Raw genomic sequence first — 14,065 nt, 5'->3', positions numbered from 1 at the left:
TGTGCAGGGTGCAGGAGGGAGTCATCAACGTGCGACTCTGCTCTGCTGTTCCCTGCGTGTGGCTTCAACTCAGTTGCAGGCAACGTGCAACGTCGACCAGTCGCTCTTCAACGACTGGTTCACGGGACACCTCAACTTCCAGATCGAGCACCAGTGAGTGTCACGGAGCGTGGGCACCACACAACGCCATCGTGGGCATCGTCATCAACACCACCACCATCATCAACATCATCAACACCACCATCATCAACATCATCAACACCACCACCATCATCAACACCACCACCATCATCAACACCACCATCATCAACACCACCATCATCAACATCATCAACACCACCACCATCATCAACACCACCACCATCATCAACACCACCATCATCAACACCACCACCGTCATCATCAACACCACCGCCATCAACACCACCACCGTCATCATCATTAACATCATCATCAACACCATCATCATCATTAACATCGTCATCAACACCACCATCATCAACATCATCATCATCATCAACACCACCACCATCATCAACACCATCATCATCATCATCAACATCATCATCATCATTAACACTACCGCCATCAACACCACCACCGTCATCATCATTAACATCATCATCAACACCATCATCATCATTAACATCGTCATCAACACCACCATCATCAACATCATCATCATCATCATCAACACCACCACCATCATCAACACCATCATCATCATCATCATCAACATCATTATCATCATTAACACCACCGCCATCAACACCACCACCGTCATCATCATTAACATCATCATCAACACCATCATCATCATTAACATCGTCATCAACACCACCATCATCAACATCATCATCATCATTAACATCATCATCAACACCACCATCATCAACACCACCGCCGTCATCATCAACACCACCACCGTCATCATCAACACCACCACCATCATCATCAACACCACCATCATCAACACCACCATCATCATCAACACTACCGCTATCATCATCAACATCATCAACACCACCACCATCATCAACATCATCATCATCATTAACATCATCATCATCACTACCGCCATCATCATCAACATCATCATCATCACCATCATCAACATCATCAACACCACCGCTATCATCATTAACATCATCAACACTACCACCATCATCATCAACATCATCAACACCACCGCCGTCATCATCAACACCACCGCCGCCATCATCATCAACATCATCATCATCACCATCATCAACATCATCAACACTACCACCATCATCATCAACACCATCAACACCACCGCCGTCATCATCAACACCACCGCCGTCATCATCAACACCATCATCAACACCACCACCATCATCAACACCACCACCATCATTAACATCATCATCATCACTACCGCCATCATCATCAACATCATCATCATCACCATCATCAACATCATCAACACCACCGCCATCAACACCACCACCACCATCATCAACACCACCACCATCATCAACACCACCACCATCATTAACATCATCATCATCACTACCGCCATCATCATCAACATCATCATCATCACCATCATCAACATCATCAACACCACCGCCATCAACACCACCACCACCATCATCAACACCACCACCATCATCAACACCACCACCATCATTAACATCATCATCATCACTACCGCCATCATCATCAACATCATCATCATCAACATCATCAACACCACCGCTATCATCATTAACATCATCAACACTACCACCATCATCATCAACACTACCACCACCATCATCAACATCGTCGTCATCAACACCACCATCAACATCATTAACATCATCATCAACATCATCAATGCTACCACCACCATCATCAACATCATATACATCATCATCACTATCATCAACATCATCAACACTACCGCCACAACTCAAAGACAATGCACCATCAGAGTATGAGAGCTCGGGGTAAGCATTTACACCATTGGAACCTCCTTTGCCAGTAGCAAAATATGATAATTGTTTTTTAGACTTTTGGCATCATCTGGTCCAACACCATGTGAGACTAGGCTCTAAGAAAAGCTGTCTCGGGTGTGGACCAATCAACTTCAAGGACAGTGCATACATTATCAGAGTTGTGTATTTGGTTTGCATTCCGCCCGCTGGTATTGTGGTCAATGCAAACATGACTCCTTGTAAAAAGGTGTCAGTTTTGTTTCCAGATAAAAGGGTAGAAAACCAATTATCATATTTTGCTACTGGCAAAGGAGGTTCCAATGGTGATATAAATATTGTTGATTATGTTGTTGGTGCTGTTGATGATAATGTTGATATTGATGTTGTTGATTGTGTTGATATTAATGTGGTTGATGTTGGTGTTGATAATGTTGATGATGTTAATGATGTTGATATCCATGTTGATGATGATATTGATAATATTAATGTTATAATTGGGTTTTTACCCTTCTATCTGGCAACAAAACTGACACCTTTTTACAAGGAGTCATGTTTGCATAGACCACAATACCTGCAGTCATGCAAACAAAAAAACATAACTCTGATAATGTGCACTGTCCTTGAAGTTGATTGGTCCACACCCGAGACAGCTTTCCTTAGAGCCTAGTCTCACATGGGTTGGACCAGATGACGCCAAAAGGCGCACAACTCAAAGACAATGCACCATCAGAGTATGAGAGCATTATGACTGCAGGTATTGTGGTCTATGCAAACATGACTCCTTGTAAAAAGGTGTCAGTTTTGTTGCCAGATAGAAGGGTAAAAAACCAATTATCATATTTTTACTGGCAAATGAGGTTCCCATAGAATATTAATGTTGTTGATGTTGTTGATGATGTTGATATTAATGTTGTTGTTGATGTTGTTAACGTTTCCAGCCTCTTCCCCACGATGCCGCGTCACAACTACCACAAGGTGTCTGCGCTCGTCAAGTCGCTCTGCAGCAAACACGGCCTGGACTACCAGAGCAAGCCGCTCATGACCGCGTTCGGTGATATTGTGCGGTGAGACATGGGGGGCGGGGAGAGGGGGAGACACAGGGAGACACGGGGGACACGCGGGGGAGACGCGGGAGATAGAGGAGACGCGGGGTAGACATGGGAGAGACATGGGGAGACGTGGGGGAGACACGGGGAGATGAAGGAGACACGGGGTAGACACTGGGGAGACACGGGGTAGACACTGGGGAGACGCATAGGGGAGGCACGGGGGGACACGGGGAGACACGGGAAGACACAGGGGGACATGGGGAGACATGCGGGGGAGACGTGGGAGATGGTGGAGACATGTCGGGGGAGAAAAGGGAGAGACACGGGGAGATGAGACACTGCAGAGACACGGGGGGGGGGGGGAGACACACGGGGGGGGGGAGACACGGGGGGGGAGACGGGGGGGGGGAGACACAGGGGGGGAGACACGGGGGGGGGGGAGACACGGGGGGGGGAGACGGGAGGGGGGAGACACGTTGGGGAAGACACGGGGGGGGGGAGACACGTGGGGGAGACGCGTGGGGAAAGACACTGGGGGGGGGGAGACACGTGGGGGAAGACACGGGGGGGGGGGGAGAAACGGGGGGGGGAGACGGGGGTGGGTAGACACGGGGGGGGGAGACGGGGGGGGGGGAGACACGGGGGGGGGAGACACGGGGGGGGGGAGACACGGGGGGGGAGACACGGGGGGGGGAGACACGGGGGGGGGAGACACGGGGGGAGACACGTGATCGTGCTATCAGAGGACACAACCTCATAGCGTGTGATGAATATGCGACTTCGCGTGTGTGATGTCACGTGATGATGTCACCTGGTGATGTCATCCCCCCCCCTCCCCCACAGCTCCCTCAAGGTGTCTGGTGACCTCTGGCAGGATGCCTACCTCCAGCGGTGACCTCGTCGCCCCCACCTCCTCACCCCCCCTCCTCGTTAACTCATCAACCCCCACCTCCTTACCCCCCCCACCTCCTCATTAACTCATCAACCCCCACCTCATCACCCCCCCTTCACCCCCCCCCCTCGTTAACCCCCCCCCCCCTCCAACTCATCACCTCCCTCTTCACCCCCCTCGTTTGGGGCAAGTGCGCTCGCACCCCCGTTCATTTCAGCCAAGCTCAGTCACTCACTCACTCATTCACTCACTCATTCACTCATTCAGTCACTCACTTATTCAGTCACTCACTCATTCACTCACTCATTCATTCACTCATTCACTCAGTCACTCACTCACTTATTCAGTCACTCACTCATTCACTCACTCATCATTCACTCATTCACTCAGTCACTCACTCACTCAGTCACTCACTCACTCATTCACTCATTCACTCAGTCACTCACACACTCATTCACTCACTCATTCACTCAGTCACTCACTCACTCATTCACTCACTCATTCACTCAGTCACTCACTCATTCACTCACTCATTCAGTCACTCATTCAGTCACTCATTCACTCATTCACTCACTCGTTCACTCATTCACTCACTCACTTATTCAGTCACTCACTCATTCACTCACTCATTCAGCCACTCACTCATTCACTCACTCAGTCAGTCACTCACTCATTCACTCACTTACTTATTCAGGCAGGCAGTCACTCACTCATTCACTCACTCATTCACTCACTAACCAACCACTCACTCACCACTCACGCACCAACCACTCACTCACCAACCACTCACTCACCACTCACCAACCACTCACCAACCACTCACCAGCCACTCATTCACTCACTCACCACTCACTAACCAACCACTCACTAATTCACTAATTTACTCACTCACTCAACCAACTCAACTAATTCACTCACCCACTAATTCACTCACCCACCGACTCACCAATTAACTTACTGACCCCCTTCACACACTCACCCACACACACACACACCCACACACACGTCTAGCCTTTAACTTATTCAGTCACTCACTCATTCACTCACTCACTTATTCAGTTACTCACTCACTCTTTCACTCATTCATTCAGTCACTCACTCATTCACTCACTCATTCACTCAGTCACTCACTCATTCACTCATTTATTCAGTCACTCACTCATTCACTCGCTCATTCACTCAGTCACTCACTCATTCACTAACATTTCTCTCATTCACTCATTCATTCACTCATTCACTCACCACTCACGCACCAACCACTCACTCACCACTCACCAAACACTCACCAGCCACTCATTCACTCACCACTCACTAACCAATCACTCACTAATTCACTCACCCACCGACTCACCAATTAACTTACTGACCCCCTTTCACACACACACACACACCCACACACACGTCTAGCCTTTAACTTATTCAGTCACTCACTCATTCACTCACTTATTCAGTTACTCACTCACTCTTTCACCCATTCAGTCACTCACTCACTCAGTCACTCATTCACTCATTCACTCACTCACTCATTCACTCACTCACCACTCACTAACCAACCACTCACTAATTCACTAATTCACTCACCCACCGACTCACCAATTAACTTACTGATCCCCTTCACACACTCACCCATTTGCTCAGCCACACACACACGTCTAAGCCTTTAACAAGTGCCGTTAGCGAGCAGCGATTGTCCAAGCACCTACCCCGACCGCCTTTGTCTCCCCGCTAGCCATGGTGACTACACACACATAGGCATTCATTTCAGTCTGAGTCGACCTAGGGGAGGGCCCGGGACCGGCTCGAGATATTCGCCGGCCGTGAGCGGGAATCGAACTCGGGTCTCGCAGCGCCGCTAAGCCCTGCACCCACCGCTCCCGACGCGATTCGCCTTGATTTGTGGTTTTTTTTAATTTAAGACATTAAATGGTGAAGTGATGAAGCAAACGACGCCATTTGTCACGTTCTGTGCGAGTTCTCCTACCACCCTCCTCCTCCCCGTCTCTCTCTCTCTCTCTGTGGGTGTCTGGATCCTGGCACGGGTCAGCACAACAGTGGGGCTGTGCAGGTGCTTGTGGTGGTGGTGCTACTGCTGCACTTGATTGTGGTGGTGGTGTTGGTGGTTGTGGTGGTGTTGGTGCTGCACGTGGTGGTGGTTGTGGTGGTGGTGCTGCTGCTGCACTTGATTGTGGTGGTGGTGGTGCTGCTGCTGCACGTGGTGGTGGTGCTGCTGCTGCACTTGATTGTGGTGGTGGTGCTACTGCTGCTGCACGTGGTGGTGGTGGTTGTGCTACTGCTGCTGCTGCACGTGGTAGTGGTGGTGGTGCTACTGCTGCTGCACTTGATTGTGGTGGTGGTTGTGGTGGTGGCTGTGCTGCTGCTGCTGCACCTGGTGGTGCTGCTGCTGCACGTGGTGGTGGTGCTGCTGCTGCACTTGATAGTGGTGGTTGTGGTGGTGGTGCTACTGCACGTGGTGGTGGTGGTTGTGGTGATGGTGCTGCTGCTGCTGCACTTGGCGGTGGTGGTGGTTGTGGTGGCAATGATGCTGCTGCTGCACATGATTGTGGTGGTGGTTGTGGTGGTGGCGATGCTGCTGCACATGGCTGTGGTGGTGGTTGTGGTGGCTATGATGATGCTGCTGCTGCACATGATTGTGGTGGTGGTGGTTGTGGTGGTGGCTATGATGATGCTGCTGCTGCACGTGGCTGTGGTGGTGGTGGTTGTTGCTGCTGCTGCACATGGCTGTGGTGGTGGTTGTGGTGCTGCTGCTGCACACGGCTGTGGTGGTGGTGGCTATGATTATGATGCTGCTGCTGCACATGCTGGTGGTGGCAATGCTGCACTGGGTGGTTTTGGCGATGCTACTGCGGCCGCACATTGTTGTGTTGGTGGTTGTGTTGGTTCTGGTGGTGGTGGTTGTGGTGGTGGTGGCTATGCTGCTGCTGCTGCTGGAGGTGGCTGTCTGGAATCATCCAGCAACTGTTCAGGCAGCAGCAGCAGCAGTAGCAGCAGCGAGGGTTGGTGGATCACGCACAGATGGGTCGTGAAACTCCCTTGTCGCGGGTGTCGGGGAGGAGCCGTGTACCCCCCTTGGCTCTGCTGCCAGGAGGTGGTGGAACAGGTGGAGATGAGTCCACGTGCGTGTGCAGGCGTATGAATATTGAACTTCTTTCGCGCCGTACATAGCCAGCAGTCCTAATCGGAGCTGTTGCACCGTCTGCACCGTTGCTGGATGATGACTGACAGCCGCCACTTGCAGCAGATGCAGCAGTAGCAGCATCGCCACCACCACCACATGCAGCAGCAGGAGCAGAGCCACCAATACCAACAGCCGCCATTCGCCACTATGTAGTGGTGATGTCACCACGGTGCCTGTGCCAGGCCAGGTACAGGTCAGGGGACAGACCCAGGTGGTGCTATGGGTTGTACTGCTGTGCCAGGCTAGGTGCAGGAGGTCACGGAAGAGACCCAGGTGGTGCCATGGGTTTTACTGCTGTGCCAGGCTAGGTGCAGGAGGTCACGGGACACACCCAGGTGGTGCCATGGGTTTTACTGCTGTGCCAGGCTAGGTGCAGGAGATCACGGGACAGACCCAGGTGGTACCATGGGTTAACTGCTGTGCCAGGCTAGGTGCACGAGTTCACGGAAGAGACCCAGATAGTGCCATGGGTTTTACTACTGTGCCAGGCTAGGTGCACGAGGGCACGGAAGAAACGCAGGCGGTGTCATGGGTTTCACTACTGTGCCAGGCTAGGTGCAGGTCACGGGACAGACAGGTGGTGCCATGGGTTATACTGTTGTGCCAGGCTAGGTGCACGAGTTCACGGAAGAGACCCAGATAGTGCCATGGGTTTTACTGCTGTGCCAGGCTAGGTGCACGAGTTCACGGAAGAGACCCAGATAGTGCCATGGGTCTTACTACTGTGCCAGGCTAGGTGCAGCATTGCTCCTGTGCCCCTCCGCTGTTTGTTGTCGGGAGCGGCGACTGCCTCACAGCTGACCAATTACCCTCGCTGTGCACCTAGCCTGGCACTGCCCAGTAGCAGCAACAGCAGCGTCCTTCACGAGCCTCATCATCATCATCATCGCCCTCCTCCTCCGCAGGGGCCGATCTTGACACCAGCTGCAGCAGCAGGGCCAACCCTACCGCGGCCGCCAATCCGTTAATCGACGTCCGCTCCGGGTGCCGAGAGCCAGAACTCCGCAACCCGTCGTGGTGGTGGTGACCCTTAGCCATTGAGCACGCGGCGCCACGCAAAGACTACGGAACGCCCTGCCGCGCCGCGTGGTCACACGGGGTGAGGGTCGCGTCTTCCCGAAAGTCTCGCCCGTTTCGCCCGCAAGGCCCACACACACATTTGCCACGACGGTGGGACCCCACCAACGGACACTGGACCACCCCGCGCATTTGTCGAGTTCCTGACTTGGTGCGTAGCGCGCGCTGAGATCCGCGGATGAACTGCGTCTTCAGGAATGTCAATGAGTATCTTTATTGTTTGTTATTGACTCGGACCGATGGGTTCGAGGCACGGGCCAAACACCGCAGAGTATGATTCGACGGGAGGTGGGGGTAGGCATTGGAAGTGTGCGCTTCCAGTGTGGAATATATGTAAAGGTTTTACAAAAAACAAAGTAAAATCTACTGACCGTTTCAAAGCACTTATTCTAGGCATGCGGATGATGACAGCAGCAGCAGCAGCAGGGATGTGGTTTTTCAGTTACTAACGACCCATAGACTAACACTGGACCCATAGACTAACGCTGGACCCATAGACTAACACTGACCCATAGACTAACACAGGACCCATAGACTAACACCGGACCCATAGAATAACACTAGACCCATAGACTAACACTGGACCCATAGACTAAACACCGGACCCATAGAATAACACCGGACCCATAGACTAACATTGGACCCATAGACTAACACCGGACCCATAGACTAACACCTGACCCATAGACTAACACCAGACTCATAGACTAACACTGGACCCATAGACTAAACACTGGACCCATAGACTAACACTGGACCCATAGACTAACACTAGACCCATAGACTAACACTGGACCCATAGACTAACACTGAACCCATAGACTAACACTGGACCCATAGACTAAACACCGGACCCATAGAATAACACCGGCCCATAGACTAACACCGGACCCATAGACTAACACTGGACCCATACACTAACACTGGACCCATAGACTAACACCGGACCCATAGACTAACACTGGACCCATAGACTAACACCGGACCCATAGACTAACACTGGACCCATAGACTAACACTGGACCCATAAACTCAACGCTGGACCCATAGAATAACACCGGACCCATAGACTAACACTGGACCCATACACTAACACTGGACCCATAGACTAACACCGGACCCATAGACTAACACTGGACCCATAGACTAACACCGGACCCATAGACTAACACTGGACCCATAGACTAACACTGGACCCATAGACTCAACGCTGGACCCATAGACCTAACACTGCATCCATAGTCATAACACTGGACCCATAGACTTAAAACTGGACACAATCTAACACTGGACCCATAGACTCAACACTGGACCCATAGATTCAACACTGGACCCATAGACTAACATTGGAGGAGGAGGAGGGAGTGTGGAGGAGGTAGGAGGGAGGATTTGCGATGGTGGAAGAGGGAGGGTGCAGGAGGGAGGGTGCAGGAGGGAGGATGAAGGATGGAGGGTGAAGGATAGAGGGTGAAGGAAAGAGGGTGAAGGAGGGAGGGTGAAGGAGGGAGGGTGAAGGAGGGAGGGTGAAGGATAGGAGGGTGAAGGAGGGAGGGTGGATGAGGGAGGGTGGATGAGCGAAGAGGAGTGGTGGTGACACGGCACGAACGCTCTCTGCTGAAGCTCGCCTCTTCTCTTATAGTGGCAGGAGCAGCAGTTGGACCTCCACATTGGCCTCCAGCTCCTGGACAACCACGTCGCTGCCGCCGCTGCTGCAGCTTCTGCTGCTACTGGCATCACCACCGTCATGCAAAAGCGTAGAATAGCCCTGACCCTGTCACCCTGGCTGGGAGAAGAGGTCCCACAGGTCGCGATCTGCTGCCCTGCCTCAAGGGCAGGACAGGTCTCCCCGAATGCTGCCCTCCGGCTTCTTGGACACTTGCTTATTGTGCATGTTCAGGCTGTAGTAGGAGTCTGTAAGAGTGAGGGCAAGAGACCAGGCATAGGGGAGAGGGCATTAGAATGGTCAGTGTAAGGTGGCGTGATGACAAATCTGGTTCTTGTAGACCTCCTGAACTTAGCATGACGGTTAGTCCTCTTTCTCTGGGATTCCTGGATGAGACATTGACAAGCTGGCTTCTTTCGACCTTCTGGAGATGGGTGACAGTCCTGGAGCTATATCCCTTTCTGTATATTATTATGTTACTCATCCTGGGCCTCACAATACTTCCTGGAGATACTCCTATGACAGCCCCTGAGTCTCTACAACTCTTGGATATGAGGTTGTCTCTCACTGCTTGTGTATTGGTCTTCGTGTCTGTGTCTTACAAATTTCACACTTAACTTTTAATTTAGCAATCTTTGGAAGAACGTAATCAACCAGGCTATGCGTTAATTGTGTGTTGACCGACCCTCTGTGTTGCATTGCATTACATTTCGAAATTTTGCTAGGTTTATTTGATTTAGTGTACTTTGTCTGTCTCCACTCGTTTTGTCGTTCTTATGTTCTGCTCTCTCTGTGTGTCTCGGCTATTGTCCATCTCCCTCTCTGCAGCGTGCCACTCATTGATATGCTAATTTCTCTAACCCCTCCCTCTCTCTCCGCCCCCACCCCCTCTTTCTATTTAAGGCCTCGACACAGAGATGTGGTTTCTCTGTGTGCCTATGTACGTCTCTCTCTATGTATCTCTGTGATATATGTCTCTACTTATATGTCTGTCTATGTGTCTCTGGTTCTGTGTTTTATCTCTCTCTCAAATTTAGCATTCTCAGGAAGAACGTAATCAACCAGGTAAGGTGAGGACTGTTATGTTATCCGACTCTCTGTTGTATTACATTACATTTCTAAGTATACTAGATTTGTGTTTCTATTTCATTTATACCTGATGATGATTGCTTGTGTTGCAATCGAAACGTCGTCGTATGCTAGTATTTAATTTATTATTTTCTCTTTATACATGACTTTACCAAAAGAACCAGAGAGTAATTCCTGCAGTCACGAAAGCTCCAAATTAGGTGATGGAGAACCCTGGGTTTCCTCTGGACCAGTGGTTCTTAACCTGGGGTATACGGCACCCTCTGGGCGTGGCTAGACATGGCCAGATGTTCTTTGGTTCTTTCAGTAAAGTCACGAACCAAAGAATATGGATCCTTGCAGTCACGAAAACTTCAAATCTAGAATAGAGGTTTTTGTTGGGGTTAGATCGTATGAATGTAAATGTGTCGTTAATTCCTCCACCACCACCACCCGACACAGCCAATGAGTATAGGGTTTGTCACGTAAACCAAACGTGACCATTCCTTACTAGTTCAGAAAGAACTGGTTGTGTGATGGAGAGTGAACCCACGACAACATTTAACAATTCGAGATACCGTGAAGGTAAATAATTGAAAACAAAAATTAAGCACGGACACTTAACTCCAACAACCCCTATGTGTTTATTAACATTGTGCATTTCTTGTTTTACGATTAGAGAACCAAAGTGGTGCCAAGGCTGCAGTAAAGGTTAAGAATCCCTTGCTCTAGACCTTCAGGGAATGGCATTGAAAGGCCTGGAGACATCTTGCCTTTCATGGCTATGATGTGGGTCTCTATATCCTCTTGGAGACACAACGATGAATTGGAGAAACCTGGGTTCGCCTAGACCTACAGAGAATGGCATTGCAAGGCCTGGGGACCTCTTTCCTTCATGGCTATAATGTGGATCTCTATGTCCTCTTAGAGATATACTAATGTATTGGAGAACCCTGGGTTCCCCTAGACCTTCAGGGAATGGCATTGAAAGGCCTGGATAAATCTTTCCTTCATGGCTATGACGTGGGTCTCTATATCCTCTTGGAGACACAACGATGAATTGGAGAACCCTGGGTTCCCCTAGACCTTCAGGGAATGGCATTGCAAGGCCTGGATAAATCTTTCCTTCATGGCTATGACGTGGGTCTCTATATCCTCTTGGAGACACAACGATGAATTGGAGAAACCTGGGTTCGCCTAGACCTTCAGGAAATTACTTTGCAAGGCCTGGGGACCTCTTTCCTTCATGGCTATAATGTGGGTCTCTATATCATCTTGGAGACACAACGATGAATTGGAGAACCCTGGGTTCCTCAAGACCTTCAAGAAATGGAATTGGAAACCCTGGGGTTGGTTTTTGTTAGACTTGTCTGCAGGGCATTCATCCCGGGCGGGGGTGGGGGGGAAGTGGAATCTACGCGAACGCCGAAAAGCAATTGTCTCCCTTTCGTCTTCCTCCCCGTCGTCTCTCTCAATCGCTCTCACCTCTGACGACGACGAAGTGCCGGTAGGAAATCCGGGCTGCGGGCACCGCCGGCGCAATGGGCCTCGTGAAGACGGAGGAGTAGTCGAGGGGGAAGCCCTTCCAGTGAATGTGGATCGAGCCAAACTGCAGCTGACCTGGCACACGGGAAATGCACAGCGTGGTCTTGGGGTTGGGTCTCCGGTTCGGGCGGTTAGCCGTCCGCATTACGGCCACAGAGTTAGGGTCGTAGCATTAGGGCAACAGGGTTAGCGTCAGGGTTAGGCTTCAGGATCACGGTGATAGGGGTATAATCATAGTGTTTAGGCCAGGGTCAGGTTTAGGATTATAGGGTTAGGGCTATAGCATTAAGGCACATGGTTAGAGTCAGGGTTAGTCTTTAGGTCCAGGGTTAGCGTTGTGGTCACAGGGTTAGGAGTAAGGTCATAGCATGAAGGTACAGGGTTAGATTCAGGGTTTAGGTTCTGGGTCATGGTGAGGATTAAAGGATTACACTGGTCAACAAAAAAAAAAACTTTTATTCTGGCCTGGACTTTGCAGCTGTTTTAGACTAATTTCAGGGTGCCGATTCCAAATCTGATCTCAGATTTGCTCTATCACATCTCATTTTTATGCTATCGGCATACCCCATTTTCATTGATTTTACCCGAAATTAACTCTGTCACTTATGATTGCAAGTTGATGCGAGTCAGTGACTGCTTTAGTGTTAAAATATGGTGCTGTATTTTTAGGATGGTGTGTTTATAATATCATTTTATGTAGATATCCATATTTATTTAATATTTTTCTTCTGCAGTTTTTATTGAAAATGCAATATTTGATATCTCAAAAACCTGATGCGATAGACAAAAACTGATGCCAGATTTGAAATTAACACCCCAAAATTACATTAAAACCGTTGGAATACCTTATGCCAGAAAAAGTGTGTTGACCAGTGTTATGGTTAGGGTCACGGTGTTCAGGAACAAGATTAGAGTCAGAGTTAGGCTTTCGGTTCAGGGTTAGGATTATGGTTTGGGTCATAGTGTTAACACAGGGTTAGAGGTCATGGGTCAGAGTTCAGGTCATCGTCGTGCCAGACTTACTTTTGGAGCTTCTGGTGTCCACGGCACGGCCCCTGCGTAACTGGAAATGGATCCTCGCTTGGGATGCTGGACATTCGTGTTTCTTGAACAGGTACTTTGCCACGGTAGGTCCTGAACATCATCGTTACGATCATCATCATCGTCGTCATTGTCGCCGTCATAATCCTCATCACCACCGCCATCAATATCAACGTCATCTTTACCACCTTCTTGGTTCTTTCGGTAAAGTCACGTGGAAGGGAAATAATAAAATAATAAAAATTTTACATTTATAAAATAATTCTCACGACGTTTTGGCCACAATGCAAGCAGCCGTCCTCAGGTGAAGACCAGGTCTGTCGGGGAGACAGCGTCTGAAAAACGTCGTGAGAATTGTATTTTATTATGTTTTATTTTTATTATTTTATTATTTCCCTTCTACGTGACTTTACCGAAAGAACCAAGAAGATGAATCCCTGCAGTCACGAAAGCTTTAAATGGAAATCTTTACCACTATCAGTATCCATGATCGTTATCATCGTCGCCGCCTTTAACATTATTAATACCCTTTGGTTCTTTCGGTAAAGTCACGTATAAAGATAAAATAATAAATTAAATAATAACATACAA

At 49.6% G+C, this 14,065-nt stretch overlaps 2 protein-coding genes across 3 annotated transcripts in view; one reads left to right on the top strand and one right to left on the bottom strand.

Moving 5' to 3' along the window:
* LOC133359973 (acyl-CoA (8-3)-desaturase-like) overlaps positions 1–5,828 on the top strand; it is a 29,881-nt gene extending 24,053 nt beyond the window's left edge. Inside the window, exons 10-12 of the mRNA XM_061578540.1 lie at positions 74–153; positions 2,882–3,007; positions 3,836–5,828. Coding sequence (XP_061434524.1) covers positions 74–153; positions 2,882–3,007; positions 3,836–3,887 — 258 coding nt within the window. The 3' untranslated portion in view covers positions 3,888–5,828. The remainder of the gene's footprint in view (positions 1–73; positions 154–2,881; positions 3,008–3,835) is intronic.
* A 2,526-nt stretch (positions 5,829–8,354) lies between these two features.
* The window catches only part of LOC133359968 (mucin-2-like), a 35,765-nt gene continuing 30,054 nt past the window's right edge, over positions 8,355–14,065 (bottom strand). For both annotated transcript variants that reach the window (XM_061578533.1, XM_061578534.1), the window contains exons 11-13: positions 13,457–13,567; positions 12,374–12,508; positions 8,355–10,068 (exon numbers count right to left, since the gene is read on the bottom strand). In XM_061578533.1, the coding sequence (XP_061434517.1) occupies positions 9,983–10,068; positions 12,374–12,508; positions 13,457–13,567 (332 nt within the window). In that variant the 3' untranslated portion in view covers positions 8,355–9,982. The remainder of the gene's footprint in view (positions 10,069–12,373; positions 12,509–13,456; positions 13,568–14,065) is intronic.

This window comes from Lethenteron reissneri, chromosome 66 (genome assembly GCF_015708825.2).
Source record: "Lethenteron reissneri isolate LAM-NWPU_2019-01 chromosome 66, ASM1570882v1, whole genome shotgun sequence".
NCBI lineage: Eukaryota > Metazoa > Chordata > Hyperoartia > Petromyzontiformes > Petromyzontidae > Lethenteron > Lethenteron reissneri.
The sequence above is the reverse complement of the archived record's forward strand: the minus strand, read 5'-3'. Positions and strand labels throughout refer to the sequence as shown.